Genomic DNA, 26,439 nt, shown 5'->3' with positions numbered 1-26,439 from the left:
AACCACAAAGAAAATCATACATGTTGTAATTGTTAGGATAAAAGTGGAATATTACAAGTGTTGTCCCTTTAAAACATGGACAGATATTAAGACAATATACTTCTCTAGTTATTGTCCTGTCAAATACAGGAGCGTCATTAATCAGAAGTCTGAAGAGCCACAGATCAGTTGCTGACATTCTCTGAGGGATCATATTATGGACAGATGGAGAGGGTCTGTTTTTTTTGTTGTTTTGTTTGTTTTTGTTTTTGTTTTTGTTTTTGTTTTTTTTGGTTGGTTGGTTGGTTGGTTGGTTGGTTGTTTTTTGTTTGTTTGTTTTTGTTTTTTAGCACCAATATGATATTTCATATTCTAGTAACAGACTGTCTCAAACACCCTCAAAAGGTCTGAATTAGTGACTTAACGACACACAGCACCAGTGGAATTATCCTCTGTTGTTCTGCTTGCTCTACTCAATATTACTTTTCAAAGTCTGTAAATTTCAGAGGTCTAAATGTAGCAGTGCAAGCACAGTAAACACTTGTACTTAAAGTGGAATAAATTCCACCCTGTAATATAAAGCCAAGACTCTATGCTATTTCAATGGCATACTAGTTGTGGTAGACATTGGATTTCCTCCTTTTTATGATCTCCTTTTCAAGAAAACTACCTGTATAGTAGTCTAGCTTGAAATGTATGCCCTCTTTATGGGTGTACACTGTGGATTACAGTAAGCACCCATAAGATGTTCGGTTTTTTATAGAAAGGGTGTGAATAATTTGTTTTTTAATAATTCATACAGATATTTTCAGGAAATAGCAAAACATATTTTAAAGGGCACTGCCAATTGCTTTAGAAATTTGAAATATTTATCACAAATCTGTATGAAATTTTAAAGTCGCCTAATTAATTTTTAATATTTTATTTGGAAATCCTATTATCTACTTTTAGGCTCGTCTTAAAGTTTTACCTGGATGAGTTTCAGTCAGGTGAATAGCACATATACTGGTAAGATAATAGTGTAAAGGGCTTAGTTTGGATGTCATGTATTGATATAGACTGCTTTGTGGAAATATATTTCTTTGCCTTCCTGTACAGGAAAAACTATACTGCAGCAAAGCACATTTATACCATTGTGAATGTAATGTTCAAAAACACGGGAATATAAAGTTTGGCTGTATTGATTATACCAGTATATATATAGTGATGTAGCTTTCTATCTAGATAAGATTAGGCATATGAGTTAACAGCTACTGCATCTTGGCCAGTGTGGTTTCTTATTCTACTTTTCCTGTCTGCACACAGGCATCATTGATGATAGCAGCAGCCGTGTGCTGAACTCTTGAAACACTATAAATGAATTAATGTTGTGCATGAGGTAGGTAATATCCTGCAGTTTCTCTTGCACATATGTTTTCCTCTGCTCAGAGTCCCAGACACTACAGATGAAAGCACAGGTGTAAATGGGAAGAACCATTGGTAGTGTGAGGACAAATTGTTTCTTTGCATGTCACACTCCATTTTTAAAGCACAGTATTAAACAATGACCCTTCTCTTTCTAGACGTATTATTTTTTAAAGGGTATTATATTTTAGGTATAAGTTGACAGTACCTTTCAATGTGCTTTTAACAGAACCTATCTTCAGGAAGCTACACTTGCTAAGGTGAAAATTAGTTTGCTCACCTTTACAAAATGTTAATCTAAAAGGGTTAATGTGAGTCATAAATCCCAAAGGGTTTAAAACAAATTATACTATACTTTGAAAGCTAATTATACAAAAGCATACAAAAAGAAAACATCAGAGTATTATTACAGGATCTCTCTATATATAATATGTGCAAAATTCAATATACAAGCTTGTTACTCATCCATGTTTGTTTGTTTTGTTTTTAAATAATGTAAACATGAACTTATTTAAACCAATATAAGTAGTTTGATGTTACTCCTGGGAAACAAAGGTTGTTGGTACAAGAGCCTCCATAGCTTGGAGGGCAAGCAGAACACGGCACTCCTACTTTATATGGTGCTTCTCCAATCCAATTCCCCCTGAAAATAAGAAAGGAAACAAAATCCTTAGCAATTTGACAGAGGAAGAAAAAAATATTCATTAACAGCACATGTTTTGAGTGATTAAAGTGAATACTTTTGCATGATATCCTACAAATGCACCATTACTGAAAACATACATTAATATATTTCTGTAGGTTACTAACAAAAAAATAGTCTGCTGATCCCCCCCAAAAAAAAAACAGTAGACGAATGATCATGTCATCCCAGGACAGTGGTTCATTCCATATCCTTTATATGTCTGCAGTGAAGTCTCACTACAGACAAGTGATTTTTGACTCCCCAAGCCTGAATATTTAACCAGAGGACTATATTAAAGAGAAATTAGCAACATAAGCATTGGTGCAAGGTTTTCCTGGAACACTTTTTGTCTGGCACTTATCATAAAAGCTTATTTTTGGAAGGTGGAAAGATGAACTGACAGAATCTTATTATCAGGTTTCATTGCCTTGGGTCCACATTGTGAAACTCTGAGGCTGACTTCACAGTTCAAAAAAAAAGCGAAGATGACAAGTATTAATACAGTACTGTATTAAAAAGAACTATATTGGGGCACTTGTAGGGGCCTCAGGTATTAATGGGAGGTGGAGGGCTCCCACCTGATGAATAGATCTCTACAGTTTGTGACAGAGCCCTGGGGAAGAAGAATAGAAGTCTGGACAGTGGTCCAGACTTAGAGGTAACTGGAAGATCTAGGAATGCCTGAAAAACATTTACAGACTTTTAGGTGCTTATATAAATTTCCAGACTTTTAAAGTGAGGTAGGCAAAAAGTTAAAATTAGATTTTCATTTAAACATTATGTCTCACTCATGAGAGATCTTTCCTCTAGTTTGCATGTGACGTGATATACCAGTGAGTAACAAAATTATTTATGAAACATTTTCTCATCCCCCCACCTCCCAGCCAATAAAACTGGATCAAAAGCCCTGGTTTGGACTGTGCCTTGGAAGAAAGCAAGAATCTCTCAAATAATTTGCTCATTTCTACTTCTCTTCCAAATAGGTACAGCAGACTGAGTGCTCAGGAAATATATTTAGTTTGATAACAGATACGGAAATCCAGAAAGAGTTTGCTGAAAGCTCATTTCTGCTTCACTTTCTATGCAACACATGGCTGACTTTTGTGAGTCCATTCTAGTTAACCAGGTGCAGGATCTTTGTAAATTTTATAATTATCCTCCTCTTAACCTTTTTTTTTTCTCCTGATTTCCGAAGCATATGTATTTCTTCAGCATTACAACATGGTCTTAGTGAAAATTATTGGAATTTTAAACCCCAAATCTTTGCCAAATTCCAATCTTAATAAGTAGGTAATAATAACACATCTCCTTCTCCTTTAGAGAAGCTTCTGATGTGCTGGTTACTCAGACAGACACAGCCTTTATTGACTGAGAAAGAGACTTCTGAATGTATGCTCCAGGACTCTAAACCCAGTGTCCTTAACCCAATTTTAATTAACTCTTTAGGAATATAACCTTAAACTAGGGAAGTCCACTTGGTACCCTTTCTTGTGACTGTGCAAGAAGTAGATGTCAAAATCCTGATTCTACAACCTAAGAAACAAATAAATACTGAAAAATCTCCTCCAGAGAAGAAGCTTGTAACTCCAGGTTTTGGTTTGCCTTTTGAGAAATATGGATTTTTAGGCTGCAAAAATATAAAATGTCTGTAATTGCTACATGATAGATAAACAATGCGCCAGTTTTCAGTAATGCCTAATGCTTGAAACCATTTTGCTGTTTCTTAACACAATGGGAGATTTATCCTAGGGAGTTTTTATTTTTGTTTTTCCAAACTGAGTGATACAAAAAATAGTATCTGTGTTTCTCTTATAAACTTTGATTTCAGTTCAGTTTTTGTTGCCTGATAACCCTCATATTCATTTCTTACCATCCTTTTACAGTATATATTAAAGAAAAAAGAACAAAGAGATATTGATTTCCAAAGGAAAAGGGACATTTTTTCAAGTCATTTTTCTTACTAAATCCTATCTTCTTTTAATTTGCAAATTCTTTAAAACATCTTTTACTCATGTATCAGCTAGAATAATGACATATTCATGCACATTCTTTACCACAAATGGACCTGTGCCTGGACCAAAATTTTATGGAAAACATGCTCAGTTAATTATACTTAGCTTTCTACACAGAACTATGTCTCTGCCTATTATATGGTCAGAGAGACCACTCATTTATACTGTCCATGTTGCTTTTGAAGCACCGGTCCAAACCAAACCTTAAATTGAAGCTCTCCCAGATCCACACGTTAGTGATTCATTCTGCACCCAGACATGCACTTGAGTTGATGTCTAGTGAACACTGGGAAAAAAAATAATGTCTTCATTTCAACCCAACACAGACCTCTGCACAGCTATTTCATAATAGGGGTCATCCACGGGTGACTATGACAGATATTTTGATGGACCCAAATTTGGAAGGCAAGATGATATTTGTAGACACTGATCTTTATAGAAAATCTATGCTAGGGCTGCCCTTATGCAGCATGGTTATAAGCAAAGGTGTCCTGTGGGCAAAAATGTGGGTTCACAGTGAATCAACAGCTTGATATACAGTCCTGTAGCTTACCTGAGGAAGTCTAGCTCATATAGCAGTATGCAACAGAGTGAAGAAATGAGGAACTCAAAGTAAAGCTAAGTAAACACATAAGGAGAGGACAAGGAGAATGGTGACAATAATAATCATAGAAAATAACTGTTTTTTTTTCTTTTGTTCAATGCACATCAAGTTATTTCTTTTTTTCTCTTTGTATGCCAAAGTCATGCATTGGCAACGTGTTCAAATGTGATGTTAGAATGAATGAGCAGCCTGCAGAAAAAAAGCATAAATAGAGGTCAGGCTGCAGAAAAAGGAGTAAGCAGTCCTATGAGAGCACCCAAACATGCATACAGTATAAAAATAAACAATATTAAAAGAAAGTAACTCACTTTGGGGCATAGTTGCATACCAAGTAAACAGCTCGTCGCCAAACAGATCCCCAGACGTTCATATTGTGGCATGTGTGGATTGCGCAGCCTATACGGTTGGAAGTGGCCCAAACCATCTGAATAAATATTCATTATTGGTGAAGTCCAAATTGAAAAGAAACATATATGTATTTATATATACATTTATATGACAGAAAGCTATAAATACATCACAGAAAAGTCCATCTTTGGACAGTACATTTTGAATAGAAGAATGTAATTTATATAACCTGTGTGTAATGGGTGCACATGGGTCCATAGCATCGCATGGGACACCTGGGGTTGCAATCCTGAGGATAAGGGAAAGCATAATCCTTCACCTCATCGTACCATGGCTTTACCAGCTGGAGAATAGATCGATACCTATGTTTATTTAAAAGGCAGAAAGAGAAATATGTCATTTCACATTAAGGTACTTTGGAACTTTCTGCTGCTAATCCCCATGATGCAAGTCACCTAAAAGCACATTTCTCAAAACATCATTAGGGGCATAGTATTAAGCCAATACCCAACCCAAGTGAAAAATCTCTGTAAATTATAGATGGATATCAATTATTGCTATAATACTGGATGACTCTTGTATCAGTTTAAGATCTGAATCCCAAAGGCTTTACAAAGAGTAACAAAATAACTGTTTTGTAGGATTTGCTTACCTTCCAGTTCTCACAGACAGGTTCTGGCCCAAGAATCTCAGTAAGTAGGAAGGTCCATGGTCCCAAATGCAAGTAGCAGCCCAAGCCTCTGCAGATTTGGCCAGAGTTTCATCCCAAACCTGACAAAATAAAGTACCATTAGGCAGTAGTATGCAGAAAAAAAAAAAAAAAGAAAAAAAAAGAAAAAAAGCAATCATGGTGAAAGAATATAAGAAACACATACTTAAGAAAAAACAGATTTATAACCTAGGCAAAGACCTCCTGAATCCAGAAAATCATGGGTCAGCACAGTAACAGCAATAGCATTTGCCCTAAAGGTGGGCAGAATCCCTGCCTATATCATCAGAGGAAGGCAGGTATTCTTATCTCTCCTTTTTATCTGGAGCAGGCATTCACTTGCCATTTTCCCTCCTGAATTTATGAGATCCATGTGTGGAGGGGAGTGAAACATTGGATAGGACTCAGAAGGTTAAAGAGAAGTACAGGCGCATAGGGAAGAAAAGTTGAGCACAGGTATTACATACCCCACAAAACCCCAACATTTTTGAAATAGGATCTCAGGAATATCTATAGCCAGAGAGAGTATGTGTGGCAGCTTTTCGTATTTGAGGCCACAAGGTCAAGAAAAGGGATTCCATAAAAACAAAGACTGTGGGTAGTTTCCAGGTGCAGTATGAGTTTCACTACTTTGTTCTGTGTTGGAGCTGACACTGCTACCTGACTGAAATAAAAAGATAACAGGTCTGTAAGAAGACCTGTTTCAACTTCTTATGTTCTACTGCAGTGGTAAAAACATGACAGTAACACTGTCTCCTTTATATACTTTGCCTGCTCGCTTACATGCTTATGTGTAACTCTGCTGATTTTTCCACAGCAAATAGGCTGGCCTCAGCAATAACAGAGTCATCACCAATAGAACCTGCTGCACCACTGGAGCTCCAGATGAAGAATATCCTACCATACATAAATATCTAAGTGTTTAAGTGATAGCCAAGTAGGCTCTAGATCCTGGAATTACACATGAATTTTGAATACTCCGTTTGGACTGTTTTGGTGCAGGAGAGTTTTAGTGAATTGTAGGTAGAAAAGCGGGAACAGAATGTGGTAAAAATGCTTACCCAGCCCATTACATCTTTTTAAACGCAAAGCCAAACTCATAAATCTCGACTGGTTACGAAATAAAGAGTATCCTCTGTGAGGTATGAAATAAGAAGCAAAGTCAGAAATAAACTTATCAAAGGATAAGGTGGCCCACAACACAAATATTTTCTGTACTATGTGCTAATACAGATTTACAAAACACTGATTTCATAGTTTTAAGTTCCCAAAAATCTCAGAGTGAATGAGCTGACCGTAGATCATGAACTTGGACATTAATTCATGTCCCTGACTCTGCCTGGTAGTTTGTGATATTTCTCCAAGTGAACAGAACAATCTTTAGCAAATTTTATGTAATTGCCATTATCATTCAACGAAGCTTTTGCTAGTATGGAGTGGGTGAGGTACTTCCCAGATTAAACCAGAAGAAGTGCAACACTGATAAATATGAACCCTTAGCACAAATGATCTTCCCTTCAAGTTGAATCACCTTAGGGAAAGTAAGATGGATGGTGGTTAAAGCAGAGATTTACTTTACATTTCGTTCATGAAAGGTCCCAGACTGAAGTCAGAGCAAATCACCAGTAAAAGGACAAAACAGACAAGAGTTAGGAAGAAGCATACTAAGAAGGAATAGTCTTTGAGCCAGAGAGAACTTTGACTTCACCTCTGAAAAATGAAGGGAGTTTCTCAGAGGAGTTTCGTGAAGGAGATAAATCTATAACTTAAGTAAAGAAGGCTAAACTGGAGCACTACCATACAAGAGAAAGGGACCTGGAGCTGCTTTGGCACTGTCCATAACTCAGAGAACGCTCCAGTGTCCAAGAGGAAGAAAACTGTTACAGATATTTGTTCTGATTTCTATCTCTGCTGTTAAGCCAAATAGCTGAATGCAGCCAGCATAAAAATAACCCTTTATAATCTCTGTGGTTTAACAGTGGTCCCAAAAAGAGGGCTGAAAGAGGAGGCAACAGTAGGTACCAGCATAAAAGTTTTTTGCATAGGAAGTGTGCCTGAGAGGCCAGGGACACAGACGATGCTTGGAGCCTGCCCAGGCCCAGGGGAATGGAGAAGCATATGAACCCAGCATGTGGGTCCAAACACAGCTGCCTGGTGTGCATCCATAATGGGCAGCTCAGCCAGTACTGTGACACCCCATAAACACCCTCCTTTGCTGAGATTAATCATGCCTCTGGCATGAGTGCTCTCTGCCAGGAGGCTGAACATGAGGTTTGTGTGCTTGCTCCCAAGTGACCTGGCTGCAGTCCCACAATAATTTGAATGTGTACTGTATTTGCACAAATAGCACCGAGCTCCTGATTTTCACCCAGAATATTTTTACATACTAAATTGCCTTTCAAAGTAGTATGTTAGTTGTTTAAAAGAACTGTGAAGACTGGATTAGGTTTTCATCATTAATGCCCTCTAAAAACTGGGCATTATTCCCCCTTGACAAGTGAGAACATTGGTAATCCACTTTCTTCCTCTTTAGCTTCATTTTCTGGTTCTCAGAAATCATTTGCAGCATTAGATTGGGAAAGTTATAGGGGGTTGTTTCAAACTCAGTTAAAAATCTGAAGAAAAATTGTGGGTTTGGCAGGTAAGCATTACTGTGATATATATATATATATATATATGTAGTTCACTCTTCTTGCCATTATCTACTCAATCTCAACCATTCTCTGGACATATGACATTTTTGGCCAACATGAGAGAGAAACAGAAAACATAACCACTGAATAAGGAATAAAGGGGCGGGGGGGGAGAGAGATGAAGGAGGGAGTATCGGCAGCAGCATCTTTTAATTACCTCCACTCCTTCATTAACAGGCTGGTGAATTTCCCTTGTATGGTGTCCCCTTCTACTAGGTAAATCATTCGGATTCTATGGGAGAGGACAAAGCACTTCACCAAAAACTTTCTTCTTCCTTTTCTTTTTTTTCTCCTCTCTCTCTCTCTCTCTCTCTCAGAAAAGTGTTCTCAGTACATCTAGGACTACCTCTAGATCCTCTGCACAAGTAAAGGCAATAATATAGGTTGAGGCAGAAAAAAATGATTGTGAATCAGATAAAAATTATAATGATCTAAAATCTAAACTTTCTAAACTGCAAGAGACTGCACTGCTAGTTCTCCCCTTTCAAAAGAATTCTGATCCTGAGTCAACACTTGTATTAATTTTTATCTCAGTTTGGTCCTGTTTTGGGCATGTAGGACAATGAGATAAATGGATTTAAGGCTTTTTGAACGTGTGAGGCTTAACTGTTGTACACAAAGAAATAGGATATACGGAAACAGAAAAATATCCTAAAAAGAGAAACTGAAGTAACTTGAAAGACAGAGGGGCAGTTTTGGTATGAGGAGAAATTAAAAAGCTCAATGAATTTTAAACAAAAAACAAAGGTTTAAAAAGATCTGATAAATAAAATTTTAAACTGTGTAATGATGGCCAATACAGGCTTTCTATTAAATATGGCAGAGAAAGCTGCCTGATATGAACAGAAAATTGCAAAAGGGAAATGGAAGAAGGAAAAAGATTTGCATGCACAGTGGGTCAAGATCTGAGGATGTGACTCATCCTTGTACTAATCATGCAGGCTCAAAATGCCAAACTTTGCTCATTCTCTCGCCAGGGACAGCAGAACTAGTAAACAAATACTAGGTCATTAATGGTTGGGGAAGCAATTACCTTCCTGCCACCCAATATAAAGATCCCTCCTGAACTCTCCAGACCATTGATTTGGTCGATCTTGGAAATCCTCTCCACCCTCAGCTGGGTCTAAGCTGTGATAGAGTTAAAGTGTCTCATCACACTTCCACTGGCAACTCGAAGTCAACATCCTTTGGCCAATTTATTTTTCTTTCCTCCGCCAATGATTATTTTCCTAGAAAGCTGTCTGACTGTGCTCTCTACACTGCTCTCTGTCTCCCTGCAAAACTACACTTCAAAACTACATTTCACTTGAAAATTGTCAAATGGACTGAATATAGGGAAGAGGCTAGTGCTTTTATACAGAGCATTTCAACACCAAGAAAGCTCTTTCTGAGGTTCTATGAGGTTGTTGTGGGGTGTTCTGTGCACTCATACAGCACGTGATCTAAGCATTAATAAAGTCAGTGGGAATTTTGTCAGTAAGGCTAGACTTTAACCCAAGGTTATAATTTTCCCGACTCTGTAAACAAATAGTAAAATAAATCTTGTTATTCCCTTAATCTATAGTAAGCAATGGAGAATAAAATGAAATCTCTTTAATATTAAATGAAATTTCTCAAAGACCACAAAGGAAGCTTCCTTTCTCAAAGGAAACCTTGTAAAGTGGGTCACGGTGCCCTCACACCCTTCTGCCTTTCTGTAGTTTTTTGCTGTTTCTGTCACTCTTACATATGTAGAGGGGTGGGAGATGTCCTTCTGTTCTTTGCTGGATTATCTTTTATTACCATAAGGTCCTAATCATCACTGCCCTCTTAGGTAATAAAATGATGATGAAGTTGAAGAAGCGTTACAATGAAAAAAAAAAAAAAAAAAGAAGCAACTACAGCATAACAAAGACCTTTTCAAAACTTGTGCAGAAGAATAACTGGCTGTTCCCTCCCCACATTGATAGCTATGCTTTAATTTGAAGAACAGTGTATATAACCACTATTTAACTATGATCTGAACTTAGAAACAAAATTCTTCCACTCTTTCTCACTAGGGTCATAATTGTACTCCTAGAATCTATAGTTCAAATGCAGTAGTTTTCTCTTTTGACCCTGCTCAATACATGTCTTAGGGGGCAAATCCTGATGCAGACGGGGAGCTAAAGCTGAAAGCAGCAGACTACTACTTCACACAGAAACTTCACTATTTTATCTGTAAGTAGAACACATTGAGTAAGTATACATGAAACAGATCAAATGGAGCTTTCTTATTCTGCCTCACTTGTTCTTATTGCAAACCTTCTAACGGACTGCTAAATTACTGTAAATATATCACTATGCTGGCTACATTTACCCTGTGGTATTTTTTTCAAGAATGAACACTAACCTTCATTGTTTACTGTCTTATTTGTAGTTTCTTATTTGTAGTTTTAAATGCACTAATGCAGCATTTATTACCACATCTTGTATATGCAAACTTTTCTGAGAACATTTGTGTATGATGGATAAATGAAGTCATATATCCATGATTTAAACTATACTGTCTGAAACAGAGTAGGGACTCAAAGCATCATTATCAGAGTCTGGAGCTCACTTTCAGTGACAGTGAAATCAAGCCTCAGCCTTTTGAAGGTATTAAGGGATTGTGTCATTTCTGATCTGTAACTTTACCAACGCATGTGTGTGTATATATACTATGGGTATAACTGCTTATAGACAAAATAATTAATGCCAAACCTTCCTTTAAGGACTTCGTCTTTCCATGGAGCACCACTCAGTTTTGCTGTACAATAGGTTGGAGTCCTTGTAGTCTGGCTTCATAGTGTCTGTACTATGTAATTCCATACAGGTCAGCAAAACTTTCTCTTGTGGAAGGTCCGACTCAGGACCTGTGCTTATCAGTTGAGCTCATTATACAACTGCTTTTTCCTTGATTAACCTCAGTGAGGTGGTCCAAATATAAGCTACAAAACATTTCTGCCAGGAACCAATATTAAAAAATTGGGCTCCAAGTTGCCTTTGTGAGATGTCAGCTTGCAGCCCACAGGTCTCTAGGATGCAATCTTTCTCTCTGAGAGTTCAGCTTGGCCAACCAAAGGACTGCCAACACCTGGAGAAAAGCCTATGTCGGGTGATATTCTAAGAGATTTTCCATAGCTCGAAGAACCAGAAACATATTACACAATGAAAGTACATTTAATGAAAGATCATAATTTTCTGAATTGTCTGAAAAGCTCAAACAAAACAGTGGCAATATATGACTATTACTTCAATTTCTTGATCACACACCTCGAGGTTTCTTATTGCTTTAGAGAGAACATTTTAAACATTTTGATAAAAAGAGAAGACAGAGAGGGTTTCCTTCCCCTGCCAAGGCTTTCTCTCGTATTTTGAGTGCTGCAAATGAGTTCTGGGAAGTTTTACGTCATGCAAATTATGACTAGCTAAGTCAAGAAAGGAAAGGACAAATGTCTTGAAAATCACATTGACCCTTGATAGACGCTTTTCTTATGATAAACTGACAACACCTACCCCTGCAAACGTAAAACTGTTATATTCTTAAATTGCTTCTATATATAGAAGAATATACTAATGACTTGTTTCCTATTTCTGCAAGAGAGTATCATCTCCTCATTTGAAAAATAAGGATCTCAACATTTCATAGTTTTGCAATAGGAGAAAAAACAAAACAAAACAAGCAAACAAAAACCATTGTCACTATATAATATGAAAATGTGTGCCTATTTCTCTTGCAACTCTTCAACATACTATCAAATAAAAGCAATTAAAAAAAAATCATGATTTTCACTTTCCATGTTGCCAGTACTTATCATCAAATTTATTATCTGACTGGTAAAAACTGTAAGACATGGTCTGTTTTTTTGTTGTTGATGTTGTGTTTTGTTTTTTTCCTCATAAAGCAATTAATGCCTTCTTCCAAAGCCACCAGAAGATCTGTCAACACTGCACTCCATTTACAAGCCCTAAGAATAATTTCACATTGCCTTTTTCTAATGACTCACCACTTCAAAAGTAAAAATAAAATACGCACAGATAAAATGTTTATTTCAATTTCCTTACAGGTAGACAAAAAAAGACCTCACTCAAGCAGTGAAATATCTTCCAAGTAAAACAGATACTTAAAATAGTAATATGTTTAGAGCTAAAAAGGTAAATTTAAAACTTAATTTTTAGTTGCCCCCACTAGAGAGGCCACACCTGAGAATGTATGACTGATACATTCATCTGGAATGATATCCATTTGTAAGTTGTTCTTAAAGTTAAGAATTAGGAAGCAGAAAGATTTAGGATCTGTTACTCCTGGCAAATATAGAGAGTGAAAAAAAAATCAGTCTATCCTTTGGTAGTCCATTTCTTCATAATGCAAGCATTACTGAGATGCGGTTGACCATTTAGCTAAAGATGACTTTCCATGAGAAAGCTGAAACATTTTCATTTACCTATTCCTGACTTCCTGATTTTCAGAGCCAAAAATTAATCTGTTTTCTTTTCGGGGCAAACAGATACCTTCCCTTCACAGTGCAGATTTCCAGTGACAAAAGAAAATACCAGGAAAAATATCTTGATCTGATTTAATATGGCAATACCCTTATGCACGCCTTGCTGTATAAGAGACACCATTACCAAAGCAAATTTAATACTCTCCTTCTTTGCAAATATCCTGAAATCATTACTCATGGCAATGGGTCAAAAGACTTTGTGATCTAGAGACAAAGTGAGCAGAATATTTAGTAATACACTATATTAAAGTGTTTCTCTTTCCTTGTGGATATCTGTGTAAACTGTATTATTTAGAAGCATTCAAGTTTACAGCCTTCAGTGTCACAGAGACAACATGGAAAAAACTAAGAAGTAGGAGCACTGCTTCCTTCAGACTGCCAGCAGTCATGTTGTATAGCTAGAAGAGATGTGTTCGCTGGGAAATGAAGATGTATTTTCAACCTGGGCGAACAGAGGGTCTTCTAAAGATCATTTTAAAGCATTCAAACAATACAGAACCATGCTTCCATTCTTCTGCTGTCATCGTAATCCTTAAACTTCCCTGACTCATGTTTGCCAGTACCAAAGAAGCTCCCCTCACTTGCACAAGGAGCATTGTTCTAAATATTAAGTACTAGCAGCAGTCCTCAGTACTTTACTGTGGACTTTGTTGTGTTTGGTTTTTTTTAATGACATATCAGCTGGGGTAATATTCTACTAATTTCTCAGTGGCAAAGCAAGTATTTTAAGCAAAACACACACATCCCAGTCACTCACAATCCTCCCAAGAATCCCCCAGGGCACCCAGCAGTCAAGGGCTGCTGACTCTAATACTAAGCAGGCGTGGTGTGTCTCACCCCTTAGCGTGCTGCCACCAGCTGTCCATCTGGAGTGACAAGCTCCAGATACTACATTAAGTTACATTTTGCAGTAATAATAGTAGAAAGCAGCAATTTGTCAGCTTTGGCATCTTTTTTGTCATTAATATATGTTTACTGTGGACTCATACTAGTATCTTCAGATTTCTGTTTGGTACCAACAGAACCAACAAATCCACAATATTTCCTATGTACCTCAGAAGGTGGCCAGTAGGACCTTCTTTTAGCAGTGATCAAAAAAATTAACCTTTCTATATCAGACTTCTGATTTTATTCTCCATTAACCCTGTGCTTTTGCTTGTTTGTCCAGCTGAAGATCAGCCACGCTTATTTTCAGAATGGCAAAAAGTAGGAAAGAAGAAAACCTCAATTAATGCAGTTTTGACCATTGGGAAGCTGAAAGATGAAATCCAACGTTTCCAGCCCATCTGTGCAGCTGCACTCCACAGCTGCTAGTTCAAGTTCCAGAGTGGATTAACAGATGTACGCTGCTACCCCCCAATATGCAGGTCTTGTCCTCATAGGTTATTCAGCTGTACATACTTGCACCGGCCATAATGCTCGCACGTGCGGTGGCCGTTTCTCAGAAATCCTACAGCAGTGTGCAGGGCATGCAGAAGTCCCTTGAACAGCTTCTTCCCTTCTCTTTTGTATAGTTGAACCTGTGGCTTTTTAAGGTTCAGGGATTTTCTGTAGGACCCCCCACCACATCCACTACCCTAAATCACAAACTTAATAAAACTACCCACCAGCCCTTCTACCTGCTTGCTTTTTCAGCAGAGTCACTGAAAGAGACTCGTCTTTTTGCCTTCACTTTTTTTCAATACATACTGTGTGATGAAAACACATGAGCTCATTGGAATTTATAGACAGATTTGGCAAACTTTACATATTTATTTGGGCTCTGAGATCATTTGGACTCCAGGCGCTCTCTCTCTCTCTAAGAATACAAATACTTTTTGCTCTCAACTGCCACCTGTTAGACATTTTACTGGGCATACTGTAATTAGTGCCTACTGCATGTACACATCCTTCCCCATTAGGCAATAATTGGGTACTGTATTAGGTACTAATTAGAACTTTACACAGAAAATTCCCAAAGTCTGTCCCCTAGAGGGAAAGTCTTGATGGGAATTGCAGTTCTGTACTTACTTTTTTGCAGATAAATACACGGTTAATACATCAAGCTGCTTGTCCAATACTCCTCTGCAACTCAAAGTAAAATTGTGCAATGGTTTATAGTCAATTTACTTTCATATAAACAAACCTCCAAACATCTGATACACACTTTTGAAGGGCTCAGTATTAGAAGGTCTAACTTACAGTACTTAAGGCATCACCAAACAGATGTCCAAGAAAACTCATTGCCAGAAATTCTTTTCTTATGAAAATTCAAGACCATTGCAAGTCTGTATTTTATATAGAAGTTTGTATTTCTGGGTGTCTATTTGGTCCAAATTCAAACTCCTATTATTTGAAGCCTGACCATTGCTAATACTCAATTTGTTTCTTCTAAAGCTTGTCCGCATTTCTTTTCATGTTTGGCACCAGGCTTTTAAACAATAAGAAACAAAAAGAATTGGTAGGCTGTCAAATTAAATAACAATAAGCTTCCCTGATATGCTATTATTTGTTTAGCTTTTGGAAAAGTTAAATATCAGAGCTACATATCTTAAAATATTTAGTGCTTTCCTAACCTACTGCAAGGCATGTTTTAGTTGGCAAGAGCTTATCACAGAACTGGTAACAAAAAGGACCAAACTTCATCCAGCTCCATGTCACCCTGACAATTTGTTATAAGTCTGAAGAGTAAGGTGTCTGAACTCTATCATTTTAAACATCATCTGTGCAAATTGCCTTTTCTCAAAACCACAACATGTGAATAGAAAAATTATTTGTTTTGTAGTGTAATGTTTTGTTTCTCTTCTATACGGAAATAATCTACATTTTTTACTTTTTTATTACTAACCACTGAAGTTTTTCATTAAAACAAAAATGTTCTTAATTTCTTTAAAAGTTTTCAAAGAAAATACTTATTATTTTCTAAGTAGCTTTAACTGAAAGATATAGCAGCATGACACAAAAGAAAACACAGCTTCTTCTTTCTTCAGGATAAAGAACAAGAACAATAGTTCTTTATTCTCATAACAAGGCATCTCAAGATTGTTTTATCTTGATACAGATCAATAGATAACACTGTACAGATGGAGATGGAAAAACAGTTCACTCTCAGTTCAGTTAAAATAGACCTCAGACCCCGTCACAGGGTACCTGCAGATGCATTTGCAGGTGGAGGTGTCTGCTGATGGTTCTCTCCATCCCAAAGCAAGTGGTTATCTTGGGTTTGACATTCTTTGCTTTGGTTTTAGGAGACACTTTTCCATAGACTTGGATAGCCTATTCTCTTTTTCAGATCTTCTTTTCAGATACAGAAAGAGGATAAAAATGTTGAGAGGTTTAAGGTTACTATCTTCTCCATTCATGTATGAAGCAAAGCGCTGTGTACTTTGGATCAAGATTCTTGTGAAAAATGCCCTGTCTCTGTTTTCAGCCAAAAAGTTCAAGAGGTGCTACATTTAATAATAAAGGAATGTCTAATTCTGAGGGCCCCAGGCAGGCTGCTTTTCTATCAGAGACTTTACTAAGTTGGTTTTTGTTTGCTTAAACTCCTAGAAGGCTTTCTCCTAAGACTAAATTTAAATAATGTAAATATTCTGTTTTAAAATACCATCAAGAGATGGGTGTTTTAAAATACATACAAAACATTGGAAAGGAGGTCTCATAGCAAAACATATTCAACACAGTCATTCTTTATCATAGTATTTATCAATTATAAAATTTCTGGGGAAGTTCTTCAGATTTTTCAAGAAGTGCTTTCCAGGAAAGGTCTTTTCTTTTCGTCTCCTAAGCAGGTCTTCTGTCATTCTCACTGAACGTAACTTGTGGCTTTTATACCTCATAGAGGTAGCATCAACTTTGTCTTCACCCGAAACACCAGTTTAGTTACTGATACTGAATGTGGTTCCTAGAGGTTTGTAGTTGAAATTCTGCTAGAAAAATGGGCAGCATCCTGTATCTCACTGATAGCCACTGATAGTAGTACAGGATTGCGTTATTGACAGTGGTACAGTAGGAAATAGGTAAGTGGATAAATGCACCTGATAGATAAAAGAAAGCTAGGTAACTCTACTCTGACAAAATTAAGAGAAAGTAACTCCATCTACTCTTGTCTTCTTTCAGCTTACTTTCAGATACTATGTTTTGCCTCTGCTGGGGGAAAAGGCTGGGTATGCTGTAAAATGACTGCTTCCTTTCACAGCTGGCATGCAGACAGAAACCTCAAGCTATAACCATGGAGATCAGTTCAATGCTTTCTGCTTTCTTTTAATTTCCTGAGAGGAATCATATTCATGACATTCATTATCTTCAGACACTCCTGTTGGTGCATTGGGGCACCAGATAGAAGGAACATACTCAGCTGCCTAAACATAAACACAAGTGGTAGGAAGGAAAAACTGGAGCCAGTCAATATATTTCATCATTACACCCCACTTGCATTCACCTCACTTGTGAATCCCCAGCGCAGAGCAATCTAAAAGCTATGGCCAACTAGGAAAGGTGAATTACACCGGAGAAGCTCCAAGCTCTTTGGTATCTTTCCTCCTAGAAGACTAGAGTGGACTATACTTAGATTTACTTTGTGCTCTGGCATGATGAAAACCAGATTAAGATCTTTATGCCTTGGCTCGTTTCAGCCTTCACTGTGTATATAGGATTTAAGGGAACAGATCTATTCAATGGAAAAAGTAGGTTGGCAGTAACGTCTAGGGTTAATTCTTCATTGTATTATGGTACTTATCTCTTTAAATATGTGTAGTTAAATACATGTCTAATCTGCTTTGACACTGCTGTTCCCTGATCTAATAAAGAAGCTCTAAATAGAATGCAACAATAATTTGCTCCAATATGCAGAAATACTGTAAGACATGCACATGGAAATTAGGGAACCATTATACACATACATTACTAATGCAACTTAATTAATTCCAAGAAAACTGGCAGTAAATATATGAAAAATAACGTTTGAAATGAAACAAGGAGAGAAGTTCTACTGGACAGTTAAAGTGAATATAAAGATTAATTATCTGAGTTTTGGAAGGAAGTATTTAGGTTAGACATTTGGAAATCATTTCTATTCCTAAGGTAAAATATTTGCCAAGAGATGTGACTGAGACAGCATCACTATATGTGTTCAGGAGCAGACAAGATGAAAACCATATGTACTTAATGCAGAAGGAAGTCCTGCAACAGGGTGGGGATAAACTATATGAATTAAGAGATCCTATCCAACTCAATAGACATAAATCTTGAAGAAACTAGTCATGGAGTCCTTACAGACATGGATGATTTCAGTGGGACAATGTAGATGAGCCAGGGCAAACAACTCAAGTACAAAATGTCCTCCAAGATTTAGACTGGTTTGTAAGAAACCAAACTGACAACAGCAAAAATAGGTAAACAAGTCGAGAAGTTTATTTATCAGAAGTACTACTGCATTGGAGTGAAAAACAAACTGACTCACTTCTTCCATGTTCATATGAAAGGCTTTCAGGTATTAAATAGGACTTTGGAAAACGTGAAGTAGTTAGAAAACATTTCCTTTTCTATTTTTCTTACCCACAACCTGTAGCATATTCAAAAACCATTTTTAAGATCACCTTGACAGCAAGAAAATTTTATGAAGACTTTCACATTCAGGAGTGAAACAGTGTTGAAGTTATTTATATCTGTGACCACTAAGTAGACTATTTTCTTCCTTCTCTGAACTGACTTTGCATATTGCCTGCAGACCTCTGTGGACACAAAGCAAAGTCTCCATATTCATCACTCAGCAAAAAAGGTCACTTCTGGGCATTACAGAGTGAACAGCCCTTGTGACTTTGCCTTAGCCCACACGATTATAGGAGTTTCTTTTGGAATACAATTACTTTTATTTTAGAGCAACTGTTGATTTATTTTGTCCATCTTATATTCTTTCATATGGGATTCAGTAGAAGATGAATAAGCTAAGATTCTCCATTCCTTTCCAACTCCTCTGCCACCAGCTCATGAGAAACTATCTTCTGTTGTGTTGCCATGAAGCAACTTCTGGATATCCAAGATAATTCATTTCAGGATAGTCTGGGAATCTGTTAGTACTAAAAAGTGAGTCCTAAAAAGTGACACATTCACTGAAGGGCATGTTTTCCTAAACATAAAAGAACTTATGCAATCACTGAACAAAAAGGAACTGAAACCCTATGAGACCATCTTCTATACAGAAATACGCTCGAGTTTTTCTAGAACATTTCTCTGCTCTTCAGACAGCATTCCACAAACATCTAGCTTCATGTTTTTGAGTGTATAATCTTGTCCCATCTTTTATACTTCTGACATGCTACTGCCAGTCTATTAATTACTGCGCTGATAAGTACTGGGCTCAGGACGCATCCTTGCAGAACCTCACATGAGAAGCTCTGCAAGCCAGCAGTGAACTACTTGCATCTTGTCTTTCAGTATGGCTCTTTAACAAATTATTCAGATCACCTTAGATTACTCTTACTTAGACTAGATTTCTTCGCTTGCTTACACAAATGCTATGGAGGAATGTGTTCAATGCCCATTAAGGCAAGCTATATCAGATTTACTGCTTCTGCTTAGTGCATGCGAAAGAGTAAGGAGCTTACATGTATGTAGACAAGCATCTGTTCAAACCAGGTTTTCTATGCATACAGGGACATGGGTTACATCAAAAGAGCACATGGACTTCAAAGAAACTGGCTTCAGGTGGGGATGGTTACAGAGAAAATTAAATATTTGATTCCCACAGGAACAGATATTTCTTTAGTGAATGTAATCGGGAGCCTACAGATAGTACCAATGCATACTAAATGACATATTTTATGAGACTCAAAGTTCATCTGACAAACATTGCAAACCTTCAGTGGCCCACCAAGTAGATGAGGTGTTACTGGAAGGCAACACAGGCCTCTATAGCACAGAGATAGCATTTAGAGAAAGCAATTTTTTTGTTCATAGTCTTCCCCTGGATTTGTAGATTTACACATCTTTCACGTGACAGAGCTGTAGACAGTTTTATACCTCACTTCTCTGAACCATGAATTTTGTGAAACATTTCTGCTTTCTCCAGAAAAAGTAAGCAAAGCCAAGTGGATGATCACCCAGCCTCCACCGGATCAAAAGTATTGTGTCATCCTTTCTTCTGCAGGTATGGCATCAGCTTTTAGAGCACAAGTGAAGGCTTCAGAATGACAGTCTTAGGATGAAAAGGAATAAAGCATATAAAAAGACCCAAATTAAAAGCAGAGGACATTACTTCTACATTATAGGTTTGGAAGTTCTTGTTTCCTTTTTCATTTGCTTTCCTTCCCACACTCACTAAGTCTAGACTTGTACTTGCAGAAAAACTTCAAATCAAAGGCATCAGCGCTACCAGCACCGGAAAAAAAAAAAAAGGAGTATGACTCATAGAGTGCTAACATCCCAAGAGAAAGATTACCCAAAATCTTATTGACCCACAGTGCATAAAACATGCAGTTTCTTTCTCTATGGACTGACAACTGAACAATGTTTCCCATCGTTGCTTTTGACACCCCATCTGTCTGCTTACTTCAGAGACTGCATACAACAGCAGGATGGAGCAGCATTCACACTCACCTCTCCCAAAAGGAGGTAATATGCTCCCCACTTCTGATATTGCAGTGTTCAGATGAACCTTCCTTGCCTAATGTGTGCATTCTTTGCCATTTTTTGTGACCTCTCATCAAAAGTCCTAAGCACACAAACTTTCAAGACAACAAGTACAGATTAAAAAATGCCCAAGAACTTCAAGCTATCTATAAATACACTGAATGTTTGAGAATCAGACTGTATCAGGGGAAGGAACAGAATGTGTCAAAAGTAAAAAATAAAATATTAAAGAAGTTTGGTGTGTGGAGAACTGGAATCACAAGAACCAACCCATATTGCTAAACCCTAAGCTCTTACCAGTGAAGAAGAAAAGAAAACAGAATTTTATAGAAGTTAAGAATGTGACAGACGTTCATGAAAAGAGATCCTAACAGAATTAGGAAAACAGAACAAAACACGATTTAGTATGACTGTGGACAGAGAATAGAACAGAAAACATTTGGGGGGGGGCGGGGTTCTGAACTGCTTAGGCCATTTCTACTTCATGCTTAGGCCATCTCTACTTCAACACACTTACAAGAGGTTTCCACAATCTAATGCACCTATAGATACTTCCATCCTCTAACATATGACATCCTTTTTAATCATTGTAATATGAATGGGAAAGGCCACTTTCATCACTATCACTGCACTTTTCCATAGTGTTCAGAACAGGAACACACACTCTGTAACAGTCTTTCAGCACTGTGCATATTGTCTGCTGGTAATGGCAATATGCTTGTTGTTTCTGGAAACGCATATTGAATGGCACAGTCTCATTTATATATAACAGCAGTAATCTTATGTTCTCATAAGACAAAGCAGATGCTGTGCCATACACATAATTAGACAGAGACTAAAGAATGAACTGATCAAGTTCACTTGGGCATTACTGATACACGGGTCCCCAGCTTTGGTAGGCTTACAACACTAAGCCATCTTCAAGACCTTCCTACCAAAACCTTTCTGAAGACTCAAAGTTAAGAAGTTAAATTGAGGCTGCTGTCATTCCAAACTAGATGGCAGAGACACCTATGTGTGATGTTGCTCACTGGGCTATTTTTATTTTTTGCTCTGTAACATTACATGAGTCAGACACGGATTGGTTAATTCTGAAATACAATTAATAGCCAAGAGGTTACCTTCCACTTGGAGATTCAAGATGGAGTTGCATTCTAGATCATTACCTAAGTAAATTGATGTGGTGCTCTGAATTCTGCTGCATGAAGGAACAAACTATTTTCGAACTGGGAAAACAAAGGTGAAAGAAAGCCTTAGACCTTGCCCTTGTGACTATTGATGGGGCTGATGTTAATAGGAACACAGGAACATCCCATGGCTGGGTGGGACTGGTAAAAGCAATAGTAAGAAGAGCAAGGAAATAAAGTAACAAGTAAGTTATAAAGAGCATGGCCCCAGTCTTGATTCTGGATCAAACCTCACACAGTCCCATTGCAGAGCAAGGCTGCAGCAGAACACACAACAAATATATGTGAAACCTTGGCAGTTTTAGCAAATGAGTGAAATAAATGTAGATTTAATCAAGGAAGAATTCTTTCTCTGTGAAGTCTTTTTTTTAACTGAACAGGCTAAGAACACTGCACTCACAAAACTTTTGGGAATACAACAGGGTGCTGGCTTCACTTAAGCAAACTGCAGGAACACATTTCTAAAACACACAAGCCAAGGAAGGGCATGGTAGGCTGCCATTCCCTCAGACATTACAACAAAGTTTATTTATGCAGAATCAAAGGAAACGTCAGTGGAGAGCTCAGCAATAAAATGATGACTGAGCTTGACTTCTGACCTCTCTATTTTTTCTGTCTCTGACCTTTCCACTTCACAAACTTCAAACTCAGACTATAGTATGGCTACAGGACTTCATCCTGCAATGTTTTGAATGCATTCAGCATTTTTAAGGTGTTGTTGGGATGTGTTAAGAAGATTAAATGATCAAATCCAGATTTAGGTAACATCTGTGATAGAGAGATGTCCAAATTGTTAGTCATTAGCTGCTAAAAAGGAGTTATTACCATTATCCCATTTTTATGTCATGCTGATGGTGTTGTGTAAAATAATTTTTGGCCAACCTATGTTTAACATTAGAACTTCACATGCACACATTCAAAGTTGGAACATGAAACAGTAAACATGCGGCTTTAGCTTAGCTTTTAGCTATTAGTACCAAGTATGAAATCACGGTGAATGAGTAACTTCTATCATACCTGTAGGAACACACAATTCACATAATGAGTATATGCCAATAAGGAGAAAAGGTGTCTGCTACAAACATAACGTTCAAACACACTGCAATCCTGCATAGTGGAAAAGCATCTAGAATAAGCATTGTATTTGATGGAAAAAATAAGAATATTAGGTGAAAAATATGCAGTAAACAAAAACCATGAGCATGATACACACAGTGCATCAAATGAATTGCTCTCCAAATGCAGTTTGACCATATTGTGTCTGAAAATACTATTTGTGAAAGAAATTAGAAATGTTAACTATATTTTTGGCATACATCAGGGCAATGACTTTCAATATACTCCACAAAAACAATGGGACTGCTAGTGGTTAGCACTTTAGACACGTGATCACGTTATGATCATGTACACTATGATCCTATGCCACTTCAGGCCAACTAGCAGTTAAATCACAACTTCATTACTTGGGGTCCCAGCAGCTTCACTTGAACTACTCATGGAATTGACAATTCAACAGGGCTAGTAAAAGGTTCAGAGTTTGGTATTTAGATACTTTAGTACAACTCTAAAAGATGTAAAGAAATAATGTTTTACCAAGCAATAAGAGTTAAAAATATTTTGTCTGCCTAATTAAATCCCCACAACTTAAGAAAACAAAATCACTGGCTTACAGTTTGTTTTACTATAAGGTAAATGAAGGTCACTTACCATATATTCCATGTTGGAAGCAGGTGGGAAGACTTTGCCTCTGACTTGATTATGGTAATCAAGAATGGCAATCATGTCATTCTGTGAAATGTAGCGCTTCCGCCTGGCTTTGGGAATTTTTGCAGAGTCCAGATGAGCTGCCAAAGCCGTCTCAATGTCAGTGAAATTATTGTTTGACAGGAGTAGGTCAGTGGAGTTGGGTAACACTAATGCACTTGTTTCACAGAGAATGGAAAATAAGAAAGCACAACTGATTGCAGTGATTGCTGTCATTTTGAGACCAGAGGAGAAAGGACACAGAGGTACTCTGCTTTAAGTCAGGGCAGTAGGGAACAGATCTGTAGAAGAGAAGATGTCAAAGATGTGATTCTGTACATCCGGTTAGCAAGACAAAGTGAATTGACAGGCTGTGGTCTGAAAAATGATTCTGTCAGCTCAATTACAAAAACAATCCAGTCAGAACACGTTACCGAGCAATTTTCACTTACCATATTATCATTAAATAATAATATCCTCTTACTATGAACACAGCAGATGAAATATCATTATACCCTGAATTACGTGATCAGAGCTAGTAGTACTCCTGAAAGAGTGACAGTGGTAGCACACCAGATCAGTCCATAAACCACACTATAAATCTTAAATGGGGAGACTGCAAGAAACCTCACAGAATGTTATGCACTGAAAACAAAAAAATACATCCCAGGTTATGCCATTCCTTTATGCATGGATTGTTTTGACATCCTGTGGCACAGATAAACTAGTAGGCAAAAGAACACATATAAAGCATGAAAACGTCTTAGAAATAGCATTCAGATCTTAACTACAGCAAAATGTGATGAGCATTGTTAAAAGTGCATGCAAAGCAAGCTTATTGAGCTAAATGGCTTACCTCTGGATAATACCAAAAAAGAATACAGTCTATTGTTCTCCCAGTATATTTAGCACTCTCCTATGTGGTGATATGAACCTTTGTGAAGGAGTGTCTCTTATTACAAACCCCCAAAGAACAAAACTCTGCTGGTTGTGAAGCTTTCTGGCCACAGGAGCTGCTAACAGCTTTTATATGTTACAGCCTGCATGATCCAGAACAGGCAGTTTCTCTAAAGGTCTCCGCTCAGCCAGAAGGAGAGGGGAGGAGCTCTGCAAAGCACACACACAGCGATTGGGTGGCATCTCTGTGGCGGAGGTGGTTTGGCTATTCAGTCACACCCCCTGTTTCTATAGTACAAAAAGGCAACATGCAAGACTCCCTTTTTTTCCGGTACTTCCTACGTTTATTTTCATTATTATTTTCCTCTATGTTTATTCTTCCTCATTTCACCAACATCATGCTGGCTTGGTGAATGCTATTTTCTTCTTCTCTTTGAACACAAAAGGAGCAGCCTGCAGCGCAGAGTGCACTCTTGTCCCGGTCGTGGGAAACAGAGCCAATGCCACACCGCCCGGCACGGCATGGCTCGGCCCCAGCTCAGACCGTGATGCACCGGGAGGTGTCTGGGCATGCCTGCAGCCACTGGGGCAAGCATCGTTGATGCTGTTCATCTCTGGGCACCGGGGATGCTCGGAGCACGATGCCTCGCTCCTCACTGGTCCCACTTCCTCACTCAGAGGTGCATACACACACTAGGTGCAACACGAACCTTTAGGAAGGTTGTGCCTGGCAAATATCTGTTACCTGACTGCCTGCCTGTGGGAAACTACAGCGGCAGCAGGACCAAAAGCTTTCTCCAGTGCCTAGGAGACATCTGTTTCACATTAACTAGCATATAGCAGGAATTATTCAGGCACAGAATGGTCCAGCCACTCACACAACAGAGCTCAGGGCGTAGCGCTGAGGCCATGAAGAAAGCTAGCAGAGCAAAGCAGCAGCAGGCAGCAGTTGTATATTGGGGACAGGGAATGGGAGCACCACAATGTCAGGCTGATTGACCTCCAGAGCCAGGCGACCTGGGACAACCTGTAAAAATGAGACCTTTAAAAATGTAGGAATAACATCACGCAATGTCATGCAGGAGCAGGGGAGAGAGGCACAAACAGTTCAGTATTACACCAAAAATTATCAAGTGCTCAAAATTTTCAGTAGCTCTTTTAGAGAAACAATATGGGAATTCAGTATTAAGGAAGTGGAGTCCAGTAGTTAGAGCACAGGGCTGAGAGCCAATGCTCACGCTCTCCTTTTGGCTCTGCTACTCACTCTCTGTGTGGCCTAACCCAAGCCATTTAATCTCTGTGTGCAATCTGCACCATGGTATAATAGTCTTTTACAGACATGTTGTAAGGCTCAAATAACTAGCGTTTGGTAATGTAGTTTGTGATGAAAGGTGTTAAATGAGTATAAAGCATCATCACTAGTTATATTACTATATTTATACCCAGCCTAACAAAAACTGCTGCTTGAAGTGTAGCTGCAGGTATTCCTTTACATGATTATACAAGAAATTTTAACACATCATTTGTCTTTGCAGGAGTAGAAGTTGGATAATTGATTTCATCCAGTTTTCTTTCTTCCGAAATGAAGTGCATATTTGCTTATGTTAATGTCGAGAACTTCATCCCATTGTTTGAGTACAATGGGAACAATTCTCAGTTCCTTTGAATTGCCACAGGTCCTTTGATTTCAACCGTGCTGCAATTACCAAGAGGAAGACTCAAAATTAATATTTCAGAAAGCTCAGAGGGTAAATTTTACTAATTAGTCACATTTTAGATTGCTATCATTATTTCCTCATACTCACCCTGTGGCAGTATTTAAAACTGTTATGACATAGGGCTCTATGGTGTTGGCCACAGAACAATTAGGATATACTAGCAAATGTTGTAAAATAGCCATAACGTTCACAGTTGTAAAACTGAGCTGTAGTTACCTAAGAACATGCCAACTTATGAGATTTCTTTTATTTCCATTGTTTGTGGTTATTGCCTAATTATTTGTTTCCACATCTGACAGGCCATCAGTATAACTACTCATTTAAATGTAGAAAGAAAGATTATGAGC

The 26,439-nt window shown here is 37.9% G+C and overlaps 1 protein-coding gene across 1 annotated transcript; it reads right to left on the bottom strand.

Annotated features, from left to right (window-relative positions):
- Nucleotides 1-277: 277 nt before the first annotated feature.
- PI15 (peptidase inhibitor 15) lies at nt 278-24,548 on the bottom strand. Its single transcript, XM_013172440.3, has 6 exons — nt 24,334-24,548; nt 23,442-23,779; nt 5,685-5,803; nt 5,262-5,394; nt 4,993-5,108; nt 278-2,026 (listed from the first exon to the last, which is right to left on the bottom strand). Exons 2-6 carry the CDS (start codon nt 23,712-23,714, stop codon nt 1,891-1,893), a joined length of 777 nt encoding a protein of 258 aa, XP_013027894.1. The 5' UTR covers nt 23,715-23,779; nt 24,334-24,548; the 3' UTR covers nt 278-1,890.
- Nucleotides 24,549-26,439: the final 1,891 nt, after the last annotated feature.

Source organism: Anser cygnoides, chromosome 2, assembly GCF_040182565.1.
Source record: "Anser cygnoides isolate HZ-2024a breed goose chromosome 2, Taihu_goose_T2T_genome, whole genome shotgun sequence".
In the NCBI taxonomy this organism is placed as follows: domain Eukaryota; kingdom Metazoa; phylum Chordata; class Aves; order Anseriformes; family Anatidae; genus Anser; species Anser cygnoides.
The sequence above is the reverse complement of the archived record's forward strand: the minus strand, read 5'-3'. Positions and strand labels throughout refer to the sequence as shown.